Source organism: Anopheles gambiae, chromosome 2, assembly GCF_943734735.2.
Source record: "Anopheles gambiae chromosome 2, idAnoGambNW_F1_1, whole genome shotgun sequence".
Lineage (NCBI taxonomy): Eukaryota > Metazoa > Arthropoda > Insecta > Diptera > Culicidae > Anopheles > Anopheles gambiae.
The window spans coordinates 17,689,120-17,716,575 of NC_064601.1; the positions used below are offsets into that span (position 1 = coordinate 17,689,120).

Genomic DNA, 27,456 nt, shown 5'->3' on the forward strand with positions numbered 1-27,456 from the left:
ACGGAGCCTTATGCTGTGCTGTGTTTACTTCGCTTTGCGCTCTGCTTTCCCGCTCTGCTTCGCACCTCCTCAAACATGATCACCGCACGGGGGCGTCGATCCACATTCCCTCAGGATGACCCATCCAGCGAGAGAGGAAGAGGAAGTGGAGCTGACCATCGCACAACGTGCCCCGCCATCCCGTAACGGCCGTCGACGGTGGAAACAGAGCGCACCGATGAAGCCAGCCAGCCCCCAGAGCGCCAAAGTTCAACGTGGAGTCGCGCTTGAAGGACATTTCGAACAGTTCAGGTTTCAGGTTCCGGTTCTTCCTCATCTTCATCATCGTCGTAACGGGGGGAAACATTTGCTTCTAGAACGTTTACAGTAGCGCAGTCTGCGCTTTCTCCCCGCTGCTGCTGCTGCCATAGAACCGTTCGACTCTTCCTTTGCGTGTAATGCTGCGCAGTCCATCTTTAACAACGGTTATAAACTCTCCATTTTTTTCTAGTGAAGCTGCTGTTCTGCTGCTACACGAAAAAATGGTTCAACTAAAAACTTTACATTCCCATTTGCGCTCAAGCGCATTGATAAGCCGTCCACGTTTTTTTTTTAATGGTTTCAAATTTCGACATCCTCGAGCGCGTGTTTTTCGTGTTTTTATTTCATGATTTTTTGTTGTTGTTATTGCTTTTTCTTTAATGTTGTTTATTCATAGTGTTGTTGCTTTAGTTCTTTTGCTGCTGCTTCTGCCGGTGGTGCTTCGTGCTTCTTACCCACTGATCGACCTTTTCATAAACTTTCGCCCTATCACTAACCGCGCGCTGCTCGGGCAGCAGCAGTCCGTGAGTCAAAGATTTCAAAAAATTCTGACCAATTCGTCCAATTAACAACGTTCTCTTCAGCATCTTCTCGCTTCTCAGGACAGGGACGCTGTTGGACTGCCATGTTGGTCCGAAGGCACGCTGGTGATTAAGATAATGAGGTTCAAGACACACACCAACGGGGTTAGGCTTTTTTATTCTTGCTTCAATTTAAAGCGTCCGTGTAGGATCCTTCGAGTGAATACTGCTAATTCCAATGGAGCTCCAAAATGTGTTGTTCTGTAAGAGGATGAAATGTCACTATTCGATCCACTACCCCGTTCAACAACGTACGATCATGGACATCTCAGAATTATCACCCAAACGATGACAACAATAGCTCCTTATCCTGCTACACACTACACACGCTTGCAGGAATGAATGGGAAAGCATAATCAATCAAAGCAATCCTCGCCAATCTCGGTGACTCTCGGTTGACAGGCCGCTAGGGGCAGCTAGGGATATGTTGATGGTGTTGGTTTTTGATAACACCACCGAGTCTCCTGATAGTAGCTCTTGCAAGCAGCAGGTGTGATAAGCTATCGGTTGCATAATTTGTACCACCTTCCCCTGCTGCTACTGCTGCTACTCCTCCTCCTCCACTGATTACCAGCCGTAAGATAAGCTATAAATGGTGAACTTGAAACGGTCCTACTACTACTACTGCTACAATCTCCCGGTTTTTCTGATAACTCTTTCCCTCTCCTGTTCTCTTTCGCTCTCGCTCTCTTTCTCTAGACTCAGCCGGAACGGCGCGGAAGTGATCGAGTTTGACAGATCGATAACAACAGCCACCCGGAGGATCCGGAGGGGGGAGGTTCGAGGCGAGGATGGGGACATGGTTGGCGAATTTCCCAACCGCCACCTCATTCGAACAGCTGTTGTGTGCTGATAGGAAGCGGCACGGACATTCCCTGATGTCTGATACCGCGGTACAACGTGGCGGACTCGGTGCATCTTCCAAGCTCCCGAGCGTCACCAAAAGGAAGCCCTCGCGTGTACCGATAGCTGATTAGTAGTAATCGGGCAAGTATGTGTGTGTATGTGTGTTTGTCCTCGAGTGTATGTGTGTGAGGTGATAGGGTGTTGCGGGGACGCGCGAAAGGGAAAAACGCGCGCCCGCGTGCACTGATAAGATAAAATTTTAATTTACAAACTAATTTGATAGTACCCGGGGCGGGCGGGCCCGCGCGCGCTCGCGCGCTCAATTCAACCAGTTATCAACGGGGGGCAACCAGTTTTGTCGGCCGGCGGCCGTTGTGCAGTTCAGTCTTGTGCCGTTCGCAGAAACGGCCGGAGCCCAGCCACCGGTGGCGAGCTAGAAAACGCGGAAAACATTCGGAACTCTCCTTCCTTCCAGGAGATTAGTGCTACTTCCGCTAACAAGGCGCAACCAACGGGTACACCCAGATCCGTCCGCGCAATGGCGACCGCGAAGGATAGTGCGGTGATCGTGCGCCGGACGCAGCGGGACGATCTGCCGGAAGTGATCGCTATGATACAGGTATGCTATTCGTGGAATTGGAGTGATCGCGCTAGCCCATCAACATTTTACGAGCGAACCTCCATTGCCCTCGGCAGGAGCTGGCTGACTTTGAGAAGATGCCGGACGGACCGCAGCTTACCGTGGACGATCTGATACGGGACGGTGGATTCGACGGGCGGCAATCAGTCGATGGTGATGGTGGTGCCCCAGTGTTTCATAGTTTTGTGCTCGAAGCTACTGCCGATGCAGACGACCCGGACGGCCCGGCTAATCAGGAACAGCTACAAACGTCAATGCCGGGCCCGGCCAGCAAGCCAGCAAGACCTCTAACCCGGTAAGACGTGTTATTTATAAATACGCAGCAGTATTTCAGCACTGCGGCGCGCACTCCAGTGGCCGATGGTTTTATTTTTCAAGCTCGGCAAAGACGGGCAAAGACTGTTGTGGTCATGGCGGCAAGGGCGGTGGGTTGGCAGGGCGCAATAAATACAGGGCCCTGCTCCTTCCATCCAGTACATCGGGGGCCTTGTGTGTTCTCGGTGCACAGTAATGATGCATGATGTATGGTGTATATAATGTCCGCGTTTGCTTGGCTGCCTGGTAAGAGCTGATAAGAGCAGCCGTACGGACACATAACCCCCGGTGGACAACCCCGCTCCCTATTCGATTCCGAATGCTGCCGCCAGTGGTGTTTTGATTTCCACAACAGTTATTCTTCTTCGCCGGGGTTCGACTTCTTCCCACCGTCCATCAGGCGAGTCATCATCATGCCAGACACACATACACACGGTCCAAGTCGTCCTATCAGTTGGGCTTTGTTTGTTTTCTATCCGTCTTCTACCCACCCAGGGGCATTGGCGATCGCTGCTGCTGCTGCTACAGGACCCAACAACCTTCGATCCTTTCCCGAGAATCAGGGTACAATGGGACAGGGAGGGGAAGGGTGGGGGGATTTGCCTGTAGCTATTTGCACAGTGCCGTTGCACCAGACCCATGTCCACCAGCTCGATCGCTCGGTCTCGGTCTGGAAACCGCACCCGCAGCTGTCGATAACAGTGTTGGACATGGATTTTCCCAGCAGTCGCGTCGGAGGGCGTTTTGGGGCGGGGGGCGTCATTGTCGCCGTTAGTGCGTTGTCAACCATTTTTGACGCTGGACATAACGCTACCATTCGCACGCACCACGTTAGAGGGTAGAGGGGAAAACGCTGGAGAGCTGCCCTGGAGAGAGGGTTGCATGCCTTATCTTATCATTAAGCATATTTAACCGCGATGCTTGCCTTCCTTCACTGCCATAAAGTGAGTGGTCTTCTTGTTGTCCCGATGGCCGAACGACCCAGGGGCAGGGCGTCAGCGTGCCGTGCTCTCCAGCTCGGCGAAGGAATGTCAATCACGCATCGAGATTATACAAATGACAACCAATTACAATACAGTTTGGTTCACTCACAGCTCAATCATGCGATACTGCTGTCGTCATCATTAAAAATTAACTGCTCAATGACGACGCGAAAGGATCTTAAAGTTTCATCAATGTTTTTCTTTTCTTTTTTTGCCCATTATGCTTTATACAGCAAGCTGATCGGATACGCCATTTGCTACTACTCGTACTCGACCTGGCAAGGAAAGTCGCTCGCACTGGAAGACATCTATATCCGGCCGGCCTACCGGGGCAACGGGTATGGGGAGCTGTTCTTCCGTGCCCTGGCCAAGCATGCAAAGGAAAGTCGCTGTTCCAGGGTGGATTTCCACGTGCTCAACTGGAACCCGGCCACCAAGTTTTATCGTCGTATGGGTGCGCTGGATTTAACCGAAGCCGAGAGTTGGCACTTTTATCGGTTGCAAAAGGATGCCATCGATCGGCTGCTGGCAGATGATCGGCAGTAGGAAAGAAGGGATCGGCTTTGCATAGGAAACGAGTGTCAAGTATTATCGAGAAATAGCAGGGCAGCACAGAGATGACCCGTTTGGTGTAATGATGAACGCGCCGGTTTCTGAGAAAACCCTTCCTTAGTTCGATTCCCATCTTAGGACTAATAGACTTTATAATTATTCGGTCTTTGTATTTATAAGTAAGATCTAGCAGAGACCTTTACTTAAAGGCATCTGGGGTGGGGACATGTGATCAGAGTATTACGGATATCGTTAACGCTCAAAGAAGAACAAGAAAAAACCCGGATATTCTAACTAAGAAAACAAAGGCAAGTGTTAGGAAAGATATTACAATTTGTCTCATTCCTCTTGAACAATGGATTGCAAATAGATTCTGTGAAATGTTGTGCAATAAGGGGATTTAAATCACTGTTAATTCATTATGGTGATTGTTATGTTGTGATAAGGCAGAGGAAGAAGAGATGAATTAGTAAAATTTAGCATCAGATCCGGATAATAATGACACATTACCGTAGCCTTTTCTAGTCGCGGAATAATGTATTATTTCTCAACATTATGTACCCTCATCTGACCAATTGTCACAAACATAAAGAATTGAGGCGTAACTGAAAAGCAACAATCTTCTATAGTGCATTCTTCTGTAAGGATAATGTCAACCGAAACAAGTGGAATCACACTATGAGCTCAAATCAGGCTGTGGCAAATCGACCACCGGAGAGATGATCGATTTCGTATGCTCCAGCATCAGTTGGCACTTGTTCTCGGCTTCCTTCAGCATCAGCACGCTCCCAACCAGATTGACCATGTACACAATCACCACCATAAACATGGACGTGTTGTACAGGCAGTTGAAACAGCCGATCGGGATTGGTTTGCTGCATCGAAACCGTCCGCACAATCCCATGAACCCGTGTATGAACTATGGAAAACGGGAACAGGATTAAAAATCGGCCACTACTATCAACGGCCTGTACCGCCATCGCTACCTACCAGCACCACGAGCGACACACCGAACAGACCGAGTAGAAAGTAGTACAGCCATCCCAAACCGGGGCCAACCTTCAGTATGTAGCATATTTGGCAAAAATTGATCGTTATTAGCGTCATGTCGAACATGCTCTGCACGAACATATTGCCCTGGGGGCTCTTCTGCTGGTGCCGGGGCCCATCGCTCCGGGTGTCCTTGGTCTGGAAGGCACTCAAAAAAAAGGTTAAGCGCGCTGATTATTAGGTATCACAAGGTATCACTACAAAACCGGCAGAAAGTATCGTTCCTCACCTCAGGTGGTTCCGCAAGCTCCATCTGCGGGATCGTACGGTAAGTTTCCGTATTCCAATCACTGTCCATCACTTTGCTGTCACTCATTTACCACGCCCAATGGGGGAATACAATGCGAAAATCAGCGACACTGTTGCTTTGCCCGTCGCCTGTGTATTTACTGTGCACTGTCGTCGGCGGTGGTTCGGACGTGTGCGCTCCTTTATCGTTGCACTTATCGGCAAACGGTGTTGATTAGAAAGATAAAGTAAAGCGTTCGGCTCGAAAATGTGTCTATGAGAGGTGTAAGGCTTATTCTTCACAGTGATGAGCAGTTCTGGCAGCGCAATGAAGATGCGCTACTAGCTGCCAAAGTTTTATTTCGTTACGATCTACTAAACACTTAGCTTGCTGGTGGTTACGTTCCTGCCATACTAGGTTTGATCTTTGCTTTCTGCATCGATTCCAGCGTGCTGGCTGCATTGTCCGGGTGATACTTTTCCAAATGTTTTTTCAGCTGAGTATACCGATCGCTGCATTGATCACAGTGAGGACATTTTAACATTTTCACGCTTCGTTTCGCCTTGCCGCTGTGTGCGTTCAGGTGCTGGACCATGTTGTACCTGTTGAGAAGAGGGAAACATATTGATTACTCTGCATGAGTCAAAAATGTTAATGAGCTGTTGAAGCCGGTCCCAGCCAAACATACCTTTGTGAAAACTTTTGACCACACACGGGGCAATCGAACGGTTTTTCACCGGAATGGGTCTGAAAACGAATGAAGTGGTTGGAATTTACGCTTAAACAGGGGGACAATTCGCAATGCTCGCGCAACTTACCCGCATGTGTCGCTTTAAATGGGAATTCGATGTGAACGAATTCCCACAGATGGTACACTTTTTCGCCCGCACATCCTTGTGCGCCAGCTGATGCATGTAGAAGGATGAGTAGTGAATGTACTGCTTCCCGCACTGGTCGCACTGGTAAGCCTTTTCGCCCGTGTGTATCGCCATGTGCCGCTGGAGGGAAGTTTTCTGGGTGAACTTTTTGCTGCACACGCTACAGGTTAGCTGCGATTCGCGCACATGCTTGCCCAGGTGACTGGCTAGGGCAGCGCGAGTTTTCATCGTAAGGCCACACACTTTGCATATGTTCTTTTCCAGATCGATCGGGTGGCTTGTTTTGAAGTGTTCCTGAAAGCAATGAAACACAATTCCGATTATAAGAGCTAAAACTCATGAACCATGATGACCGGGCGCTCTTCTAATTACCTTAAGACTAACTTTATCCTCAAACGTGGCTTCACAGTAGAAACATGCCATTCGGCGGTTCTGTTCGGGACGAGTTTCATCTCCCGCTTCCTCCTCATCCTTCATTTCCGTTTTGTAATACGGTTGCACACAACCATCCTCAGTGTACATCGAGTCGCCAGGCTCGTCACTCTCTTCCGGAGCTGCGTCGGCGTGTATGTGCTCCGTTCCGATCGTTTCAATAACTAGCATAGGCGAAGAGTTGGACGATTCCTTGAATGGCGGCTGCTCCTCTTCGGAAACCTCGTCATGGGTGTGCAGATCCGCATCCTGTAGGTTGTTAAATGTCTCCCCGCATACAGCACACTCCATGCAAATGCGAATGGTGGGCAGGGCATCGACGGAAAGCATTCTGGCCGTGGGGTTCGCATCGCCCGACTGTTCAACCTCTCCCGATTGCTCCCATTTTATCTCGCCATGCTGCTCATCCACCTTTACCTTCTCATCGTCGTCCGACTGGACGTGCAGCTCTTCGAATAATCGCAAGTTGCTGTTTTGCAGCAGATCCGTCAGCTCTTGCTGGATAATTAGAGCTTTCGTGTAGGCCGCATCGTAGTCGTTTAGCTTGGTGTAGCACTCTTTGCACACACCCGATTGCTCCAGTTCGATGGCCCGATCGGACAGCTCACGTTCGAAGAAACGCTCCAGCAGCTGCACCACCGTTGTGCTGGAAAACTTCGTCTTCACCTTCTGCAGGTTATGCTGAACCATTGGCCGTATGTTTCCGCAAATTCCACATTCTTTCTTTCGCGCAACGAGCGCCATTGCGTGTGCGAGCCCCGCGTTCGGTATGTTTGTACACAGTTTGTTTTCATTAGGCAGTGGTCTAGGGCTGACTGCTGTCAATGCTAGCGTGACGTTTGGCCGGGCTGAAGCCGCAGCTAGAGTGACCAGAAATACCGATTTATCTGTATTCCTACCGATTTTTCATATGCCTACCGATTTACAGATAAGCCTCCTAAAACTACCGATTTCTCATTTAACCTACCAAAAATCACAGAATTTTGATTTTTCAGTCGTTTAAGCTTAATCTGAGGTGCTTGGGATGCTGTTTCAAGGATTGCTAACCTCATTTGTTACTTATCGCGCTGATGCACGTTTGTTTGCCTGGCACTTTTTATTTTTATCCGTTAAAATGTAATGTTCATAATAAGTAGAAAATGTCAGTTGCGTGGATTCCGAGAATTGCTCGTCAAAGAAAATCATTTAAATTTGAATTTGAATCTCGCTGTCGGCGGTTAAAGCTTACCCGACAGACAAAGAGAATGAAATTTTCAGGCGAGGGGAAAGTAGAAACACACGGTGGGGGTCCGGCCCAAGATCGGATCCGAAGTCCGTTGTTTTGGGCTAAAAATTGAAAATGGCGGATAGAGCGCTACCACGGAAAGAATGCGCTCTATTGCATGCCTTTAAAATGCACGAGGCGCTCTCACTGAAAAGAACGCTCGCTCGCGCTGTTTCATTGTATTTTCCTTATACCCCTTCCTTTACACGGACTTGGTGCACCCGAATCAAAAGAAAAACTTTAACACATCAAACTTGGTTTATAAAAGACGCACACTTTTTCATTCAGCCGTACCGGCGAACTCGTTCGACGAGAAACATTCGTCGCTCATGAGTGGACAGGGTTGTACCACTAGGTTGGCTAGTACAAAATCTATACGGTTTTCTAATTTTTGATCTAGAGGGCTAAGAAATGAGTGGCAATGAGCGTTGCGGCGAACGTTCCCAGGAACGAACGAGTTCGCCGGTACGGCTGATTCTCTTTGCTAATAGGGTAAAAAGAAATTAATCATTAAAATAATGGATTAAATTTAAATGGTTGCGTTCTCAACAGTGCTCCTGCCGAAATATGCCAAAATAATCTGGCCACACTGGCTGCAGCCAAAGCCGGAGAAATCATCGCTGTCAAAGCAGCCGTGGCAGTGTATTGGTGATCTCCCCCTCCCCCTTGTAATCGCATTGGTGCAAAAGTTTATTTACATTCCTGCTCGAGGGAAAAAACTACAATTGTCGTTTCCGCGGCACGGTGCTCGAGGCAAAATGTTTGTTGCGCTGCGGTGCTAAGCCTATTGCATCGAAACGTACAGTGGTACAGTGAGAGTTTTGCGCACAAAACCTTCGCAGCCAGGCAAGCGGCCGTACCATGAACTGCAAACCAATACTGACGTGTACGTTTTTGGGGCGGAAGGACCTGGTCACGGTGCCTACCGGACTACGTAAACACACTGGTGCCACGGTGCAATGATTTGCTCGTTTTCCCATACCTCCCCACAGATTCCGGCGACGTGCGGGTTTTCAAGACACTCGAGCCACACATCGTAGCCGCTCTACCATCGGACACGGCGGAATGGAAACGGTCCTACGGGCGACCTGTGAAGAATGTGCGCGTCGAGGCCACCTTCAAGCCGTTCGACCAGAACGCCCTCGAGCGGTACAAGGATGGCCGGTGGAACATCATCGATCATCCGGTACTGCACATCTACGTGACGGAGTGTACCGACATCGAAGCGTACCGGGCGTCGGTAAAGGAGGAGATTGACCAGTGGCTCAAGGTGCTGAACAACTACAACGTGACCGACTGGATGATCCTGCTGGTCGAAACGTTGGACGTGAAAAAGTCGAAAAACATCCTGCCGCGCACGACGGTGCTGGACAAGATACGGCTCGACTTTGCCTCCAAAAACGGGGACCGCTGCCTGTCTGTACTGAATCCGGCCAAGTTTGAGATGAAAGCGACGGAATCGTTCCGCTGCTTGCTGCAGCGCATCCGGCACCTGATGCTGACGGGCTACAACCGCACGATCGTCAAGTACGAAGAGCTCATTCGTACGAACAGAGAAAACCGCATACAGGAAAACTGGAGCTTCATCGACTACTTTGTGCTGCAGGAGCAGCTCGCGTTCGTGCTGGAAATGCTCGGCCAGTACCCGGAAGCACTGGTACAGTACGACGAGCTGGACGCAATGTTTTCCCAGTTCATACTGAACTCGGTGTTCGGGGAGAAGCAAAAGTGGCTGCAAATATTCGATCAGCCGCTGTACGCGTTCCACGGCATCTCCCTCAATCCGGCCAAAATGAACGAAACGCGCGAAAAGATCATTGCCTGCAACGTGACGCTGCTCGAGTTTCGCAGCTATCTGTTCGAGCGGCAGTGTATGCTGCTGGACGCGGCCGACAAACCGTGGGAAATTGCCGAACGGTTGCTGCCGTTTCTGTTTTCCACGCTGCGGGAAATCGAGGCGCTGAAGCTGGAAACGCCCCAGGGTGCGCTCGCGTGCTGGGAGTTCGTGTGCGCACTGGAGGTGCTGAATCTGTGCGACAAGGTGCTGGAATCGAAGGACATTTATAAGTGTTCGCAGTTTTCCGCCCCGATCTGGAACCTGGCCAAGGAGAAGCTGTACGCGCTCGGCAAGCAGTGCGGTCTGCTGCCCGGATTCGTGCCGACCTCGGAACAGCTGCACACCGTAGTGCACCTGTCGGCGGGTATGGGCGATAGTGTACCGGACACGGTGGCAACGGCTCGCAACCTCGAGCCGGAAATAGGTGATCGCACCAAGTCGGGCCACTCGCCGGCAAGAAAGCCGAAAAAATCGGCCACCGATACGCTAAAGGAGGCGCTCGGTTCCAATCAAGCGTTTACGAAGCTGTACCTCGAGCTGAGCGAACTGGCCATCAGCACGTACAAGCACGTGTCGCGGTTACGTTCGGCCCGACTGGTCGGGCTGGATCTCGGCAACTTCTACATCACGCTCAACGAACCGCAGAAAGCGGTCAACTTCTTCACGGACGTTTTGCGCGAGCTCAAGTCAGAAAACTGGCACTATCTGGCGAGCCAGACACTGCTCGATTTGGCCTCCTGCTACCGCAAGATGGAGGACAACGTAAACTACACGAAAACATGCAGCACCATCGCCTGCTGTCAGGATTTGGAGCTGCTCGTGCGGACGTTCTACTTTGATGAGTTTGCGAAATCGCTCAAAACGCTGCAAACCGTGCGCAATGTTGATATTAACGCGCTCAGCGTTATCAGCACGCTGGAGGATCATTTCCAGGTGCTGGACGTAGTGCTGGACAGCACCTCGATCGTGCAGGATGACTACATTCTAGTTACGCTCGAGCTGGTCAGCAATTTCCCACGGGAACTAACGGCCGAACAGGTGCTTCTTTCGTTCGAGATGAACGCCAAACAGGCGATTGAGCCGGCAGCCGGTACGGGAACGCCGAACGCGGAAAAGGAGGTCGGTTCCAAGCTGCCCATCATACTGCATCTCGATTACAAGCAGGATAATACGCTCGCCGGATCGTCGGTAGCGTGCGATAATCGCGCCAAACAACCGGTACGGCGCAGTAGCAGCACGCGGCGCAAGATATCGCCCACCCAGCGGTCCGATTTCACCAACAGTGTGAGTAGCGAGCCACGACTTGTACTGAAACCGGGTCGCAATACGATCACCCTCAGAGCGAAAGCCACGCGCGTCGGTACCTGGAGCTTCCGGCAGCTCTCGATACAGGTGGACACGGTGGAGTTCCTTTCCGAGGCATTGCCGCCGAAGATCGGTAACTTCGAAACGATCACGAAAGCATCCGTCGCCACGATGAACTTCGTAAACCTGGTGGCGGGTGTTGAGCAGCCGGTCGAGCTGGTGATTTCGGCGGGAAGCTTTCGCTTCCCGAAGGATGCCACCGCAACAGTGCGCTGTTCGAAGAACTTGAAGATGCGACTAGCCGCGACCGCCAACGGAGCCGCGGACGGGGAACGGCTACCGTTCGAAAAGGAGCTGATAGTGCAGTTGGCAGAGTTTGCGCCGTTCGAAAAGCGATCCATCGCGCTGGAAGCGATCTGCGATCTGCCCGGCAAGCGCGAGGAACGTGCGATCGAGCAGAAGGTTTCGCTGCAGGTGCCCTGGAGCAGAAATGAAATCACCATCCCGCTACACTTTATGCCCGCGCTGATCGCGTCCTGCCGGCTACATTCGTCCGGCGCCCGCAAGTTTCTGCAGGTCGTCCTGAAGGGCGTCAGCGACTATCGGCTCGTGCTGCGCGATGCGCGCATGACGTGTGCGGCCGAAGGTGTCACCATCATCGACATCAATCCGCCGGAGCAGCAGGAAACGGTCATGAGCAAGGCGCTGGCGATTTCGTACCTGTATGAGTTCCAGGTAGAGGCACTGAAGGCCGAAACGGAGCTGCCAATCGTAAACGTCGACTTTCGAATGCGCTTTGCCGATGCGACCGTGCCGGAAGAATGCCGCACCTACCTGCCGTACAGCGTGACGTTCGACGTGATGGACTACACCACGCTGTTTACCATCTGCGCGAAGGTGGAACCGCAGGAACTGTGCCGGGTGAACTCGGTGTGTCACCTGAACCTGCGCATCTCGAAAGTACATGACAACCCGTATGCAGATCTGATGTACGAAGTGCTGGCCGATCAGAACATGTGGGCAGTTGTTGGACGTACGGCAGGTAATGGAACAGCAGCCTTCCTTTCAATCGCATGTAGACATTTAACCTCTCCAATTATTCAATTGCAGGAGTCATCTCGATGGAAGAGGTGGAAAGCCACAGCATCACGCTAGATGTGCTTCCGCTGACGGCCGGCTTTTTACCACTGCCCAATATTCGTTTGTCGAAATACATCTCGGCCAACAAGTCCAAAAACGACACGCACTCTCGACTACAACCGTTCCCGCCCGGCCAGATCTACAACTCGACCAAAAGCATGCAAATCCATGTCCTTGCTAGCAACAACAATGACCAACCCCAGTAGGTGTGCGCGACGATGCACCGAGAGCGAGTTCTACTGTACACTAGCTTCTACATGACGCATTCCACACCTCGACACTTATTTAATATGTTGCAAAAGATGGTGTTACAATACGGGGCTATTTAGCAAGAAGCCCCAACGGGAGAAGGGCTTCATTTAAACGGCATTCATCTGGAAGCTAACAGCGCAACGCTGGAACACTGTGGAGTTATTGAATTTTCGAAAAAAAAAACAAAATAAAATGTTACTCGGCCGTATAGCAAATGCTCACGTAAATCGTAATTACCGTGTACAGAGATGGCAACTGTATTTTCCTTACTAATCTCTCAATTAATCGCTTTCCGTTATCTTCCTCCAGTCCGAAACTGTAACGTACAAATTCAAAATCCAGAACTGTCAAATACCGGTTGATAGGAGCTGTCACTTTGTGATATTGATAGGAGGGAGGGGGCAGCCGACAGTCTGGCAGCGATTTTGTGTTTTCTCATCCGCTGCAAACAAGTGTGTGCCTCAACAAAAAACGTAGTCATGTTATTGTCCTAAATTCGCTGCTCCGCTGTACATAGTTGCAGTTTGTTTCCTTGTTTCTGTTCCATCACCGCGCCATCACGATCGCAATAGCATCATCCGGTTTCTAAGCGGTAATCTGAAGCCGTCGTGCCCGTGTGTTCTGAAACGCCGATACGATGGGTAGGTGGAATTCATGCTGCAGTGATTTATCTACCCCAGGGTGGGATAATGGCTTTATGCTGGGTAAAGAATGTCCCGTGCAAAGGTGGTAGAGTGTATGTGTGTATGTGCGCAAACAAAACAGTAATAATTGCATCGTTGTAAGACAAGTGCATCGCAGGAGATGCATCAAGGAAGGTGCATCAGTGTGTGTACCGGGGTCAGTGAAGCATCCTCCCCCCGGTTGGTTGGCGATGTGGCAGTGCATAGGAGGCAGCGCACAAAACGCAATCAACGAGCATAGCTCGAGTGCCACAGCTCGGAGCGCAAGAGTGTGTGTGTGCGGAAGGGACGAAGGGGTCGGGTCGGTAGCAGGAAGGGCGTTTCTCCACTTCCAAATTAACACCGATGATCGCGGTTGTGTGTCGGGCGTGTTATCAGAATCCGTCAGAATAAACAAATCCACCAGCGCTGCCAGTGGCAGATAACGCAACTACAATGACATACGCAACTTTCATTGTGGCAGTTGATAAAGGATACTTGTTCAAAAAATCAAACTGTTTAATTTGCACCGTTTACCGTTTCTTTTTAGCTACCAGCAGCGATAGTGTTAAGCTGGAGAAACATCTGAAGCTGCTGAAGGAGGAGTACACAAAGCTGCAGAAGAGCTATGCCGAGCTGGAGCGCAAATACAGCCAGGCGGCGGCAGCGAACGAAGACCATGATTTGTCCGGCGAGTTTAGCAGCTTCATATCGCGGCTGGTTATGACCGTGGCCACCCTGTACGGCCGAACGACGTACTCGGATATAACGATCAAGCTGAAGGACAAAACGATGCCTGCCCACAAGTTCGTGCTGAACGCGCGCAGCGAAGAGTGGCGGGAAGAGGTTCTGATGGACAAAAGTGAACTAGGTAAAGTTTGGCCCTCCATGCGTGAATGATATTTTGCAGTCCCTAAAACTATCCCTCCCTGACCCACAGATTGGTCCGATATGGATGCGGATGTGGGGTACGCGTTGCTTCGCTGGATTTACACCGATGTGGTCGATCTGCAGCATGACTCGCTCGCCCTGGAGCTGCTAAAGACGTCCCACCGCTTCAAGCTGCCCGGTTTGATGGGCCTGTGCGAACGTGCGCTCGTATCATCCGTATCGGTGCGTTCCTGCGTGCGCTTTTACTGCGTGGCGGAAGAGGTGGGTGCGGCGAACCTGCTGGAATACTGTTCCGGTCTCATCTCCACGCACTGGGACGACCTAACGCCCCAGGACTTTGAGCACATGTCCGGTGCGCTGCTGTACAAAATGCTTAAAAGCAAAACGAAACATCCGCTCCACGCTGCCGTCCGGTTGTTGCGCGAGGACGTTGTGTTTTTGTGCTTAGTGGAAAACAACGGTTCGGTAAGTGTTTTTGCTTTTTATTTTATTTTTAGTCCATCCACACCACACGATCCATACAGCTAATAATCTCGCTGGTGGTGCAAAACTCGTAAAACGGTACAACAAATCGCTATTTAGTTTTCGCCGTACTTAAAGTCGAGGCATATTTTTGTGAAGTATTATCCCCGTTCGGACAGCACTTCAATATCACATTTATGATCAGATGTTGAAACCTATCGATCATCATTCTACTATACGTTAATGTATACGTTAACATCATTCGCCCACCACCACGACCAGCATGTGCTCAGTGCTCTATGGTGCGGATGTATTTCATCACGTTGAACACAAATATTACGGCCATCGCGTCCGCATGGTAGTTGCCCCGGTCGGACGTTTTCGTGGCCGAATTGCAGAGAGACCCCCGGCAGAAGCAGTACGTAGAATCGTCGATCGTTTGGCAACCCTCCGTGTACGGCTCTTCGATGTTGTGCTGCGGTGTCCAGGCACCGGATTTGTACACCTGGCAAAGAATGGGGATAGCATCAATGGAGAACGGGGTCTGGGTTTTTGTATGGCAAATAATTACCTGTTCCGTGTTCTTTTGCTGGGCACAGCCACGGCTTACCGTTTCCTGTTCGCCCTTTAAAAGTTTAAGCTTAAAAATGCGCTTCATGCACATGGTGGACCAGGGACAGTCCACCTCGTAGTAGCTCGACTCGTCAAACTTGGAGCATAACTGTGTTTTGGTGTTGTTTTGATGCCGGCTCGGCGGTGCCACTGTGCAATGGTAACACTTAATTGCCGAAACATTGTCCAGCTCTGTGAAGGGAGAGAGAAGGGGAAACATCATGTTAATATTAAGTCAAAACTGTGATTGAAATAACATTAGTTTTTATTCTGATTTCGTGAAATTGTTTCTGAAAGTTCCCATTCAGTGTTTCATTCCAAAACCCCTCTTTCTTCTTTCGATGAGTTTCAAATTCCTACCATGAATGTTCAAGTGTGCTCTAGAGTGCGCCACCAATCTTATCGCTTCCGGCTAATGCCATTCAAAACAACAAACGCCCCTTTGATTATTTTAACGAGCCATGTATCAATTTAATGCGTATCAATGCTCTAGTTTAGGGCAGCTTTCTTGCAGCACGAAAAAAAGAAAAGAAATCCCACCAATGAATAGCTCGTACGTGATTGTGGCGAGAAACAACTTCACCCGAAGCGACTGAAACCCCTTTTTGTGTGTCTCAATGATGAACACTTCAAGCCCGCCACGTGCCTGATCATGCATGAAATGACTTTCCCCGCCGGAAGATGTTAAAAAAGAAGCTAAAGAAAATCACTCCAAACAGCCAGCCCCCTTCAAAAAAACGCTAACCCAAAATGAAGAGAAGTGTGTCCGACCAAGTGCATCCTCGAAACAAGAATGCAACGAATGACGATTGCACTTTTTTGACTTTTATTTTTCTAATACCTCCCAACGTCTCTACAGCGGGCTGGAACTTCTTTACACTCTGTTAGTGTTACAGCAGCAGAGTACAAGCATACGATGCGATAATATCAACATTTCCGCCCGGAGCACGCACCCAGCACTTTGTTCGTTTGCCCATAATACAAGTGGTCGTCGCTCCCCTGGATCCCCTCTTCTAAAGCTTTTTCCGCTTACTATCCACAGTAGCTTGATTCATTCATGGATGCATTAATGTTCTGACGCAAACAGTGTGTTCGTCATCTCGGTTCCGTGCATCGGATATCGTGAAACGAGTGAGTTAGAATGACACGAAACTGTTCTCTTGGGCATGTTGGAGGATATCTCTCTCACTCTCCCTACACACACACGAACACACACTTCGGAAAATTAAGATACTTCTCTCTGAATGTTTTCCTTCGAGCAAATCGGTTCCTACCCCGTTTCCGGTCCGAAACCGACGCGATGACGAACCATCCCAACCTTTTCACGGTTGCGCGTGAGGCAAAGCACTTTCTCAGCCAACGACAACGACTTCCAAATCGCCGTTAGAGTGCAATTGAGTGGTAAAAGAACGTCATACACCATAGCCAGACAGGCGACAGAAAGCCACTTCACTAGTGTTAACCTCTAACGCTTTATACCCTTACTCTGTGACGTCATGCGAAGGGTGCGGTATGCTGGTGGGTTGCGTGATAAACACCGGCAGCATAGCTTTTTTTGGTGGTGGACTAGCTGGCATGATTTTATGGGACATGACACACAACGATTTCGATCGGCGTTTGGCACATCCATCGGGTGGCTAATGTTTTGGAATGAAAATATGGGATGGCCATAACCGTAGCGCGCGTGATGATGTCGTTGTGGGAAGCGCAACAATCCGGTTAGGCTGTGCTGGGGTGTATGCTAGAGCACTAAGAAACGATCACGCTTAAGATGACTTTAAGGCGTACCAGAAACGTTCCTAAATGAATTTCCTAATAATTCGGCGTGATTTCTTTAGTAAATATTGCAAGATTGTAACACTTCAAACATCTTTACAAAAGAACACTATTCATGACCTCGCTTTGGTGTAAATCAAAACAACCAGCCCCGCTCTTTCTACTGTTGATCTAGGTCGTCTCACTCGATCCATCCATACCACCACGCGGGTAACTTCTATTTTAAGCGATTCTGTACTGCGAATGTTGCATACACATGGGGCCACCGTGCATCGTTTTGGATTTGGCAGCACAAAACATACTTTGCGCTTGAAGCATTCATACTATGAAACAAGTTGCACCGTTTGCTATCAAAGGTACAGTGGACGCCGATTGCAAGAAGGTTATCAAGTTCGGTTCGAATCTCAATCCCGCCCCAAAAAAGGAACTCTGACCAACAAAACGTTAGAACAGTGCGGCGGGTGTGTACCATATACAGGCCCTTACGCTCCAAAAATGGTAGAACAGTGGCAAGTGATAGTAGCTTCATGGTGTCAATTCCTCCACTTTATACCGTCGCCTTACTAAGGGAGCGACGAGTCACAACAAACACACGGTTGCTGCTTGTGGAGGAGCTTGCCGTACTCCCAAGACCCTTGATTAAACATTGTAATAAGGTACGGAGGTCACAAACATTACGCACACACACACACACACTTCGCCCTGTACTCGGTAAAAGAAATGCCGTCGTGACACTTTCCTCGCCCTAGCCCCGCTAGACGCCGCAAACAGGTTATGACCCAATTCCCTAATTGTCCCAGTTGAAGCGTGCCAAATGGCAGATGCATTTGGAGTGCTGCGGAGGCTGTTTGCCGCTCGGTCACACACATACATGTGGGGCCACAGAGGATCGACAGCGCCCGCGGTTGAGGCATAGCAAATCAAATCGTCGTGGTGCCTGGTGTGATCCCGTTTTAAATGTGGCACAGTTTTGTGTGGCCTGTGCACTTCGAAAGGTTCGGTGGTGCAATAATACGAAAGAATTGCTTGTACTAGGATCTAGGTGAACAAAAGTCGCTTCCCGGTTCATAAAACGACCCCGGCCCAAGGAGCTTTCCTTCTGCTGACAGAAAAACCTGTTTCCAGCGTCCACTCACTTACAGTTGCGCTGCACTCGGTCACTTGGTTATCGCTCTGTTCTGCGAAGTAAATGGTGACTGACTGTAGGCCGCTGAGAAACCCTCCCTCCCCTAGGCACTGTAAATCAACTTTCCAAACCCTATCTCTTAGCTCCCCATAACTTGTCCTACTGGGCTACACACGATTCGCCGACGACGGTCAGTAAAAGTACGGAAGTGAGAACTGTTTCTCGAGCAAGCTGCAAGGCCAATGACGCTAATGGCTAGCACGGCCGGAACATGTGTCGTGTAGATTGTGTAAAAAAGCGGGCAGAAACACACTCACATTTTGCAAAAACCAAAACTTTTTTGGAAAATGACACTGATCACCAACCAAGACTATTGTGATGGGAAGATTAGCTATATGATGTTCCTTATTAGGCATCACGTCTTCCTACGGATCTTCTGCACTCATCCCATGACAACCGGCTTGGTATTCGCTCTACCAGCTCTGCGCACTGTGACTCATCGGGAATCGGATCGGATGAATTTGTATGAGTAACCAAAATCGTAAACACCCACAGTTACTCAGATGACTGCAACTTGCTAATTGGCTATTATACACCAAGATTTGTCGTGCGTGGTTGTGCTTTGCTCTCCCTATTTGTTCGTTGTGATTGCCAATTGCACAAATCTTTGCACTATTCACACGGCTATTTGATCTGGCCGGAATGGGCGTTTTAAGCGGTTTCTAACACGTTCGATCGTTCGGTATCGAACCCGGAAGATCAACGGAATGCAAAGCGAAAACGACGGAAACGATTCTGTTCCTATATCGCTTTATTTCTTCGCCCTCCAGGCACATTATGGTGATTATAAGCTACAAATATGCCTCACCACAGGCCGCACATATGCGAGCGGGCGGCAGACAACACCAACAACATGCTGTGGTCAACGAACGGATGGATCGTCCATCCTAACGCGTGCTCTCTCTCTCCCAGAGCCAGATGTCGATAAAGAGATGCAGAGAAACGGGAAGCTGAAAGAGGAGCTTAATTTGCATACCATCTTTATAAACTGGCGCATGTGATGTTGTGGCTGTTTGCCTCGCGCACAGACAAACGATGCCATTTTAATTTGCGCTTCACGCTAGCAAAACGGGGTTGGGCCGGGGAACGGAATGTTTGGTGATCATCTCGTATTTTTAAAACCACTTTCGCTCACCCAACAAAACAAACCGTGTAGTGCTCTGCGGGGACCTATGCTGGCACAAATTGACGCTCTGCGCATACACAAACATCACGATTGATTAGATTCAATATTCAGTACCATTCGCTGTAGTAAGATTGATCGTTTCAGTTAAAGACATTGCACTCGAGATCACGAAGAGATGGTTAGTTTCAAGTCTAAGAAGTTCCCCAAGAACGGGCTCCCAACGGAACAGAGCAAACGAAGCAAACCATAATAATTACCTGCAATAAATAATAGAAGCAACGCTACCACGGCCACCATACCGTTGGGTCTGCTGCAGAACCTGTCCATTGGAGCGCGGGAAATTGCGGATTTTGTTTTATTGTACCCTTGTGCCGTGTTCTTACTTGCCACCGGTGCCCCGCAGTGGCTGCCCAGGCATGCGCGATCCTATGTAACAAGCACACAAAAACCGAAGCAAGCCTGCGAGATCGCGACGATCGCGCTCTTGATCGCGTCGCAGTACGGTAGAATTTTGTTACTTTCTGCAGTTTAGTACGCCGTGATCTGGAGTGTTTGGATTTGGATTTGGCCAGCAACAGAAGGTACACTCAAGACACACACACACACACAAACCAAGCGATGCAAGCGATTGGGGAATGATCTTGGCGCGTTATTGTTGAAGCTCACTGTTGTTTCTGCTTTCGTGCGCAAGAGGTGCGCTGTTATTCCCGTTAGGTCTGCTCGGTCTCTTAGGGTCGTTTTTTTGTATTATTTCTTCTTCCCCTGAACTCCGTTAGCCGGCAGTTGTAGCACAATGCTTCATGGACTTTGCGTTTGTGCGCAGTGCTCCAGAAAGAACCTCGTCTCGTCTGTGTGGAAGATTTGCAACAAACGGACTGGATGCACTGGTGGACCACAAAGTCCGATGTGATGTGCGCGTCGGTGCCGTTCTCTGACGATCGCTCTGGACGATCGAACACACTTTCTAAACTACATCCGCGACAGCAGTGTGCAGTGGTTTGCATACATTCGGCCCAGTGTGATGCGGGACCTAAAACACATTCTTCGTTGGATCTTTGTTTTTTTCTAAACGCACATAAAACCGACCGTTAAATTATACCGATAAGCACACAGGCACACACCGACACACAGAAACAACTTTCGGGGCGATGAAATTGGGGCTGGGAAAAAGGTTTCAACCCAAACAAGGTCACGGTCGGCCCCGGCCAGAGTACCTCAACCACCGCGTATCACCGGCGTTGTCGTCGTGGCGTCGGTTATTGTCGGTTGTCGTGACCGGTGGAAATACATAAAAACAAATAACAACCACTGGGTGTTAGTGTGACGTTGCCAAATTGTCGACACGAATTCCTTGGTGTGCTGGTGTGGTGTTGCTCCTTCCTTCCTTCTTTTACCACACCGCCGGAGTGGGAAGGATTTTAATTATAGAATTGCGCGCTTGAGAGCCGCAAGTCCAGTGTTGTTCGGTGAGCTTGGGTTTTTGATGGGACAGGAAAAACGTATGACTAATCGTGTCGCTGCTGCTGCTGCTGCTACAGTGTTCCTTGCGGTTTAATTTTTTGTAACGCACGATCGATTAACACGCTACGGACGGGAAATGCGTGGAGCTGCGAATTTCTAATCTGTAACTTCCCGCAAGGGCACACAGGTTGGCGAAAGTGGCGAAATTGAAGCGAGATGCCCGGTTTGCCGATTCCGGTTTTTAAAAACGACGGCCTAAACGCGATCCGAACGCTTTACCGTGTCTCTATCGCTGTATTGGACGGTGCGGCGAACCAACCGACGTGAAAGTCAACCATCAACTGAGTCTCGGGCGGTATCATCTCTTGCCAGCGAGCACCGGCCGTTTCGGGAAAGAGAACGGCGAACTCTGTCGCGGGCCCCCGGTGCCCCGGCTCGGAACGGCAACCCCGTGGTTCGCCCGTCAACACGCGGAGAGACAATCGTGCTGAGAGCAAAGCGCACTATGCTCTGGCCGTCGGGCAACGCGTGTCTACTCCGGTGCAGGTTCGTGCTCCGGCGTGGTTTGGTGTGTAGGACCGAGCAAAGCAACTGTGGCGAAAGCGTGCGTCGCGAACAACGCAAGCCGCGATAGTACAACGTATCTCGTGTGTATGACGAACGCAATTCCAATGTTGCTCTAGATGCGGGCTCTCTCTCTCTCTCTCTCTCTTTCTTTTATCCACACTCTCTTCACTTTATGTTCGGCAGACTCGGGCTGATGGGCTTTGCATGAATGGGCTTTTGGCGTTTGCTTCTGTTCCATCTCCGGCGGCTGCCTGTCTTGTCGGCGGCGCCGGCCCGTGAAGAAGCTTCCCCTCTATCTCCTCCCCCCAAGAGTGCATTGCACTCTTCAACGCCGGCAAGTTGCGGCTCGGTCTCGGTCATTATGTTTTGGTTCCTTAGCCCCCTCTCTGGCAGCTTCCGGGAATCCAGTGCGCTGCTGACGGGGGAACTGTTGTGCAGTAGTTGGAATCGGATGGTGCGGATATAGTTGCGTGCGTCCTTCGTGTTATCCTTGACCCTGTCCAATGATCCGTCGCATGCGGGAAGGAGAAGGGATTAAATTATTCAATGGAGAAACCATCATGCAGTCCGGGCACTGTTATGTTGGAGCATTGTGTGTATGTGTAAAGCTTTGTTTTGAATTGTAAATTTTAATCAAAGAGAATATTTAGATAAGAGCCTTTAAAACATCATATTCTTTCAGTATTTTATATGTATCTTATTAAAACGCGTATAGGACAAGAATTAGTTACGATAAAAAACACGCTATCCGTTCCGGTCTGTTGCAAGTATGTTAATGATTGCTAATAGGGATCGCCCGCCTGTCTCGACAGTGGACGATATCCTTGAAATCCGTTGGAAATAACACAAAAATGAATAAATAAAATACATGCGACATTCTAATCAATTTTTAATCAACTTCTAACGGTTTCATGTCACTCGCTCAACAGGTAAACTGTAAAAAAGCAACACACGTATTCAATGTTTAATGCTAGTAGAGAGTAAAATCCCACCACCCCACAGCTTCGGTGCGCTGGGCACACAAAGGCGTGACACATTTAAAGTGAACGAAAGCACGTGAAAGCGTAAACGCACGCATGCACGCCTCTTCCAACGGCGTATGTGATGCGTGCGCTGGTGTGTAATCGTGTATCATTTTAAATGTGCTCGTAAAATGCACGCCTTGGGACACACGAACTTCATCCGCCTGGATGGTGTACCCTTGACGTTGTTTCGTGGAGGAAAATGTATGTCATAGCATAAACGGGCTTGTTGAAAGTCAAATATTTAGTGATTTTCTCCTAGGTGAATAATTATCGTTTGGTGTCAAATTAATGCGTGTGCAAAGGCACTGTTGGAATTGATTAACATTGCTTGATGGTATTGAACTTTCGTTACAGCTACAAGAAATCGTTAACAGCCTATCGCCGCAGGGCCAGCTACCGCTAGGGCTGGCCCTGATGGGTCGCAGCACGGCCATCGCCCAGACGCTGCTCGAGACCGGTGGGGCCGATATTAACGCATACACTACGGAGGTAAGAACGCGTTTACCCCAATAATTGGGATTTAATTGTAATGTTCTTCCCTTGTTCTCCTCCCTCCCAGGGCAACACGCTACTCATCGATGCGATCAAACGTGGCGACAGCTTTACGGCACAGTTTTTGCTCGAGAAAGGATGCAACGTAGATCTGGTGACGCGGGACACGTCCGACACGGCGCTACATCTCGTGTGCACATACGCCGAACGTAGCACGGATGCGGAAACGCACCGCGAAATGCTTAGCATCGGCCGGCAGCTGCTGAAGCAGCAGGCCGATCCGAACATGCAAAACAGCAAGGGCTAGTAAGACACTCACAAACCTCACAACTTTCGATACAGCCCTTCGATATCATGCCTTTCCACCACTTTCAGCACCCCGCTCCACGTGGCCATCATGTCGCAGCACGTGGAGATGATCGACGAGCTGCTGACGGAGGATGGCGCCGACGCTGGTTCGTGCGTGGATACGAACGTGCGAACGAAGGATGAAAAATGTGCCTTACAGCTGGCACTGATGCCACCGCACACGGATGGGCCACCGTATGAGCTGGCCCGCCGCCTGCTGGAGCGTGGAGCCCGCCCGAACGTCATCCACCCCGAGACGGGCGACAGTTTGCTGCACAGCCTCGCTAAGCAGCAGCTGGAGGAGGCCGCCGTCTTTCTGACCGATCACTGCAACCTTAGCCATATCAATCGGGCCGGGCTAACCGTCCTGCACGTGGCTGCCTCCCAGGGGCTGGCCAATCTGACCCGTGCACTGCTGGAGAAGGGCGCACCGCCGAACGTGCAGTCCGGTGTGACGGAGCTGAAAACGGCCCTGCACTACGCGGTGGAAGAGAACTGCGCCGCCGTGGTGGAAGCGTTCATTGCGCACAAGGAAGCCGATCCCACAGCCGGGACGATCGATTTCAACGTGAAAAACGCTTTCGGCGATTCGCCGCTCAGCTTGGCGCTCTGTCTCGGGTACAACGAGCTGGTGCCGCTGCTCATCAAGGGCGGCGCGGACGTGAATGCGCGCAACGGGCAGGACATGACGCTACTGCACCAGGCGATCTTGAAGGAGGACGCAAAGACGGCCGTGTTTCTGCTGAGCCAGGGTGCGGACATGAACGCACTGACCGCGGACCAGGAATCGCCGCTGCAGCTGTCCATCCACTGCCGGCTGGTGGACGTCGTGGATGCGCTCTGCTCGCGGGGCGTATCGCTCAGCGCGCCGGACAATAAGGGCGACTGTCCGCTATGGAGTGCGCTCGAGTCGGAACAGTTCGAGATTGCCGCGGTGCTGGTGCGGCACGGCGTCGACACGGACTGTTGGGGCCCCGGGCCGGACGGATGCTTGCAAACGCTGCTGCACCGTGCGATCGACGAGAACAAGGAGCAGGCGGCCGTGTTTCTGATCAAGAGCGGGTGCGATCTGGACTCGCCGCGTCAGCCCGGCCCGCAGGGGCAGGGCGGCGACGAGGCAAAGGATAAGGCGTCCCCGCTGCATCTGTGCTGTCAGTGGGGCCTGCGGAACGTGCTGCACACGCTCATCGGGCACGGTGCGAACGTGAATGCGGTCGACTGCGATCTGAAGACGCCGTTGCACGTTGCGATCGAGAACCAGCACGAGGAGATCATCGGCATACTGCTGTGCCATCCGGGCATCGATCTGAAGATACGCGACAAGACCGGCAACACGCCGTTCGCGGCCGCGCTGCAGGTGCGCAACAACAAGGCGGCCCAGAACATTCTCGAGCGGTTGCCGAACGCGGCGGAGCAGATCGACCAGCGGGGCCGCAACTTTCTGCACCTGGCGATCATGCGGGACGATCTGGAGTCGGTGCTGTTTCTGCTGTCGATACAGGTGGACGTTAATTCGCGCGTGCACGATGTGAACCAGACGCCGCCGCTGCACCTGGCGGCCGCCTCCGAGAAGGAAATGCTGATCCGCAACCTCATCCTGGCCGGGGCGCGGCTAAACGATCGTGATGCGACGCAAAAAACGGCCCTGCACGTGGCAGCGGAGCGGGGTACGGTGGGCGCGGTGTCGGCCCTGCTCCAGAACGGGGCCGACTTCGATGCGGTCGATGGGGACGGCAACAATGCGCTGCACATTGCGGTGCGCGAAGGCCACGTGGCGGTCGTGCGGGAGCTGCTGACGGAGTCGGAGCTGAACGCGGAAACGGTCAACCTGAAGGGGCGCAATCCGCTGCACGAGCTGTGCCGGTGCGGCAAGGACAATACGGCCGCGGCGATCCTCGAGCTGTTCTTCGAGTGTATGCCAAAGTATCCGATCAACAATCCGGACCTGCAGGGCAACACGCCCCTGCTGCTGGCGTATATGCGCGGCCAGGCGCAGCTGTGCCGCATGCTGGTGAAGAACGGTGCCTGCCTGGGGGCGGAGAACAAGGAGGGGCTGACGATATTTAACTTTAAGCTAGCGACCAACCAGCTGCTCCACCGTCTGCTGGACGAGCTGCCGCAGGAATCGCCCTGGGCTTCGTCGGAGCTGTGCCAGGAGTGTGGCACCAAGTTTAGCATCACGATGCGGAAACACCACTGGTAAGGAAGGGCAGGGAAGTTTTGGGCTGGCTCTAGTAGTTGACCGTACTCAACGCACTGTGCCGTTTTGTGCTTCTCTATTCTCTCTAGCCGTCACTGTGGAAGAAATCTCTGCAGCCGATGTTCGAACAACGATGTGCCGATCATTAAGTTTGGCATCAACAAACCGGTCCGCGTCTGTTCGGTGTGCTTCGAGGTGTTACAGATCGGAAGCGGTGTCGTTTGAAATTGTTATGCAATTTTGAGCGACCGTTTCGGTAGCAGTTTACGACGCGCGGAAGCGGAACTATGGTTATCACATGGATGGACGATTTGTAACGCAATAATCTGACCAACTACTCAACGTGCGAGCGCGCGTTCCCTTGATGCGTGCGGTGTAAAAGTCCTCTTGATCCCTAAAAAATCAAGAACATTCTTTACTTTTCTTCTAGCTGTTATTTTTGAAAGTAACTTTTCGTTATGCATATGGAAAAAAAGATTATTTATATACATGTAACACACGAGAGTGGAAGTTTTTCCATACATCAATATCAACACGTACAAGATTTAAAACGAACGATACGAGGGGACCGACTTTTACTGACCTTTTGGAGCGATGGATGACATTAAATGTTCTTTTCTTTTGCTGTTTGCGACTTTATTTCCCTATATTTCCCTATCGAAACCTCCCTTTTCACAACACGCCGCACGCCAACTCGTTCGTTTTTAAAACTCAATTTTATTTACTATTTTTTTTCCATTTCGAACAAAAACCACTCCGACGAGGCATCTGTGTTTTGGCATGTATGCATTTTGGATTTTGGAGATGCATATCGCAGTTAGTGCACGCAGCATTTTGGTAACGCAGCAACAACGCAAACGATGTTCAGTTTGCGCAGTGCCCTAACCACTTTATCTTGCCAAACAGATGGTCAAACTGAACGGCGTTTATGACGCGAAAAATTATGTGTGCGACATGCCTCGTCCTCAAAAAGTTACTTCACCCCCCTGGGACAGTGGTGAACGTGCTTACTTCAGCTTCGAAAACAGGGTCTTTGTAACGCAGTGATCCAGCTCGTGCAGGTAATCGAACAGCTCCTCGACGCAGGTTTCGGCCGTCTGAGAACGGCTGCCAACACGTTCGTTACATGCCTGGTACTTTTCCCACAGCTGTGGTGCGCTTCCGTGCTGGGCACACTTTTCCTAAAATGAACAATAACATCAGGTGTTAGACAACCGGCGGCGACCGTCTGTGTAGTGGCCGAGACGTTGGAGGGACCCTTCGATCCACGTACCCGCAGCACCGTCTGTGGATCAACGATATCTTCCTCCTCCTGGGCCTTCACCGTGGGGAAAAAGGACGAGAACCACTTCCTGGCAGCCATCGTGTCGGTCTTTCGATCGCGTGCGGGTTCGCTCCGATATCACCGAGACAGTCTGCGAAAGAGACGAACACACGGTGAAACTCTTGCCATCCTCTTACCAAACGTTATCCACGGTATGAATTTGTGTATCATGTAAGCAGTATTCTACGGTGGATAGATGAGTTGTACCCTAAATGCTCTATATTTACCAAAAATTGCAAAGTAAATTGCAACCAGGCGATGATATAACTTTTGACAAACTCGTCGCTGACTTTTGTACCAACTTGGAAAAAGAAGACAGAACGTGGCGAGGAAACAAAAAGAAGCAGTTTGACAATTCGCGCAGTTTGGTCGAGCAGCGCGACGCAGCAGTCGAGCAGATTGTTTTGATCTTTGTTTTTGGAAATTGTTGCAATTAACGATCTCTTCATCGTGTAAATGTTTCTTTTAACCTTCGTTTCTATGACCAAAAATACACCCTCATCTTTATGACCACCTACCCGGGTAGGTAATACATTATATAAGGGAATTTGTATTTTTATTAGTCAAAAAATGTCTTATTTAACTTATTCTATGCAGCTATAATAACAATACTTCTTTTTAGTTTATAAATATATGAAGTATGGCTTTTAGTTACATAAATTGAATGCATAGCAATTAGTTCAACTGACACTAATACACCGCCATGTCTTCCCGACTGTC

General features: G+C 50.4%; 7 protein-coding genes across 12 annotated transcripts; 3 read left to right on the forward strand and 4 right to left on the reverse strand.

The window, feature by feature from the left end:
* The first annotated feature begins 23 nt into the window (after positions 1-23).
* On the forward strand, positions 24-4,833 carry LOC1269322 (thialysine N-epsilon-acetyltransferase). Of its 4 annotated transcripts, none has more exons than XM_061641356.1 (6): positions 24-434; positions 491-1,476; positions 1,581-1,872; positions 2,011-2,346; positions 2,424-2,662; positions 3,899-4,833. In XM_061641356.1, the coding sequence occupies exons 4-6, from the start codon at positions 2,266-2,268 to the stop codon at positions 4,209-4,211; spliced, it is 633 nt and encodes a 210-aa protein (XP_061497340.1). In that variant the 5' UTR covers positions 24-434; positions 491-1,476; positions 1,581-1,872; positions 2,011-2,265; the 3' UTR covers positions 4,212-4,833. The 4 variants fall into 4 exon arrangements, with proteins under 4 accessions (XP_061497340.1, XP_061497339.1, XP_061497337.1 ...); XM_061641355.1 differs by having other exon boundaries at positions 1,581-1,868; XM_061641353.1 differs by having other exon boundaries at positions 491-524.
* On the reverse strand, positions 4,824-6,104 carry LOC1269321 (uncharacterized). Its single transcript, XM_307944.4, has 3 exons — positions 5,497-6,104; positions 5,208-5,405; positions 4,824-5,136 (listed from the first exon to the last, which is right to left on the reverse strand). Exons 1-3 carry the CDS (start codon positions 5,581-5,583, stop codon positions 4,894-4,896), a joined length of 528 nt encoding a protein of 175 aa, XP_307944.4. The 5' UTR covers positions 5,584-6,104; the 3' UTR covers positions 4,824-4,893.
* On the reverse strand, positions 5,788-7,656 carry LOC1269320 (zinc finger protein 883). The gene is made up of 4 exons (XM_307943.5): positions 6,747-7,656; positions 6,315-6,668; positions 6,185-6,243; positions 5,788-6,098 (listed from the first exon to the last, which is right to left on the reverse strand). The coding sequence occupies exons 1-4, from the start codon at positions 7,548-7,550 to the stop codon at positions 5,894-5,896; spliced, it is 1,422 nt and encodes a 473-aa protein (XP_307943.5). The 5' UTR covers positions 7,551-7,656; the 3' UTR covers positions 5,788-5,893.
* Positions 7,657-8,682: 1,026 nt separating this feature from the next.
* LOC1269319 (trafficking protein particle complex subunit 10) lies at positions 8,683-12,819 on the forward strand. The gene is made up of 3 exons (XM_307942.6): positions 8,683-8,956; positions 9,063-12,254; positions 12,323-12,819. The coding sequence occupies exons 1-3, from the start codon at positions 8,932-8,934 to the stop codon at positions 12,556-12,558; spliced, it is 3,453 nt and encodes a 1,150-aa protein (XP_307942.6). The 5' UTR covers positions 8,683-8,931; the 3' UTR covers positions 12,559-12,819.
* A 160-nt stretch (positions 12,820-12,979) lies between these two features.
* Positions 12,980-25,967, forward strand: LOC1269318 (rabankyrin-5). The gene is made up of 7 exons (XM_061641346.1): positions 12,980-13,245; positions 13,817-14,137; positions 14,207-14,622; positions 22,727-22,861; positions 22,932-23,170; positions 23,240-25,411; positions 25,502-25,967. The coding sequence occupies exons 1-7, from the start codon at positions 13,242-13,244 to the stop codon at positions 25,635-25,637; spliced, it is 3,423 nt and encodes a 1,140-aa protein (XP_061497330.1). The 5' UTR covers positions 12,980-13,241; the 3' UTR covers positions 25,638-25,967.
* LOC5667558 (uncharacterized) lies at positions 14,624-21,552 on the reverse strand. Of its 2 annotated transcripts, XM_061641358.1 has the most exons (3): positions 19,577-21,552; positions 15,191-15,423; positions 14,624-15,124 (listed from the first exon to the last, which is right to left on the reverse strand). In XM_061641358.1, exons 1-3 carry the CDS (start codon positions 19,644-19,646, stop codon positions 14,909-14,911), a joined length of 519 nt encoding a protein of 172 aa, XP_061497342.1. In that variant the 5' UTR covers positions 19,647-21,552; the 3' UTR covers positions 14,624-14,908. The 2 variants fall into 2 exon arrangements, with proteins under 2 accessions (XP_061497342.1, XP_061497341.1); XM_061641357.1 differs by having other exon boundaries at positions 14,624-15,423; positions 19,577-21,418.
* Positions 25,968-26,109: 142 nt separating the features above from the next.
* LOC1269317 (cytochrome b-c1 complex subunit 6, mitochondrial) lies at positions 26,110-27,089 on the reverse strand. 2 transcript variants are annotated; one of them, XM_307940.6, is made up of 3 exons: positions 26,964-27,089; positions 26,686-26,827; positions 26,110-26,593 (listed from the first exon to the last, which is right to left on the reverse strand). In XM_307940.6, exons 2-3 carry the CDS (start codon positions 26,773-26,775, stop codon positions 26,420-26,422), a joined length of 264 nt encoding a protein of 87 aa, XP_307940.5. In that variant the 5' UTR covers positions 26,776-26,827; positions 26,964-27,089; the 3' UTR covers positions 26,110-26,419. The 2 variants fall into 2 exon arrangements, with proteins under 2 accessions (XP_307940.5, XP_061497344.1); XM_061641360.1 differs by having other exon boundaries at positions 26,944-27,033.
* Positions 27,090-27,456: the final 367 nt, after the last annotated feature.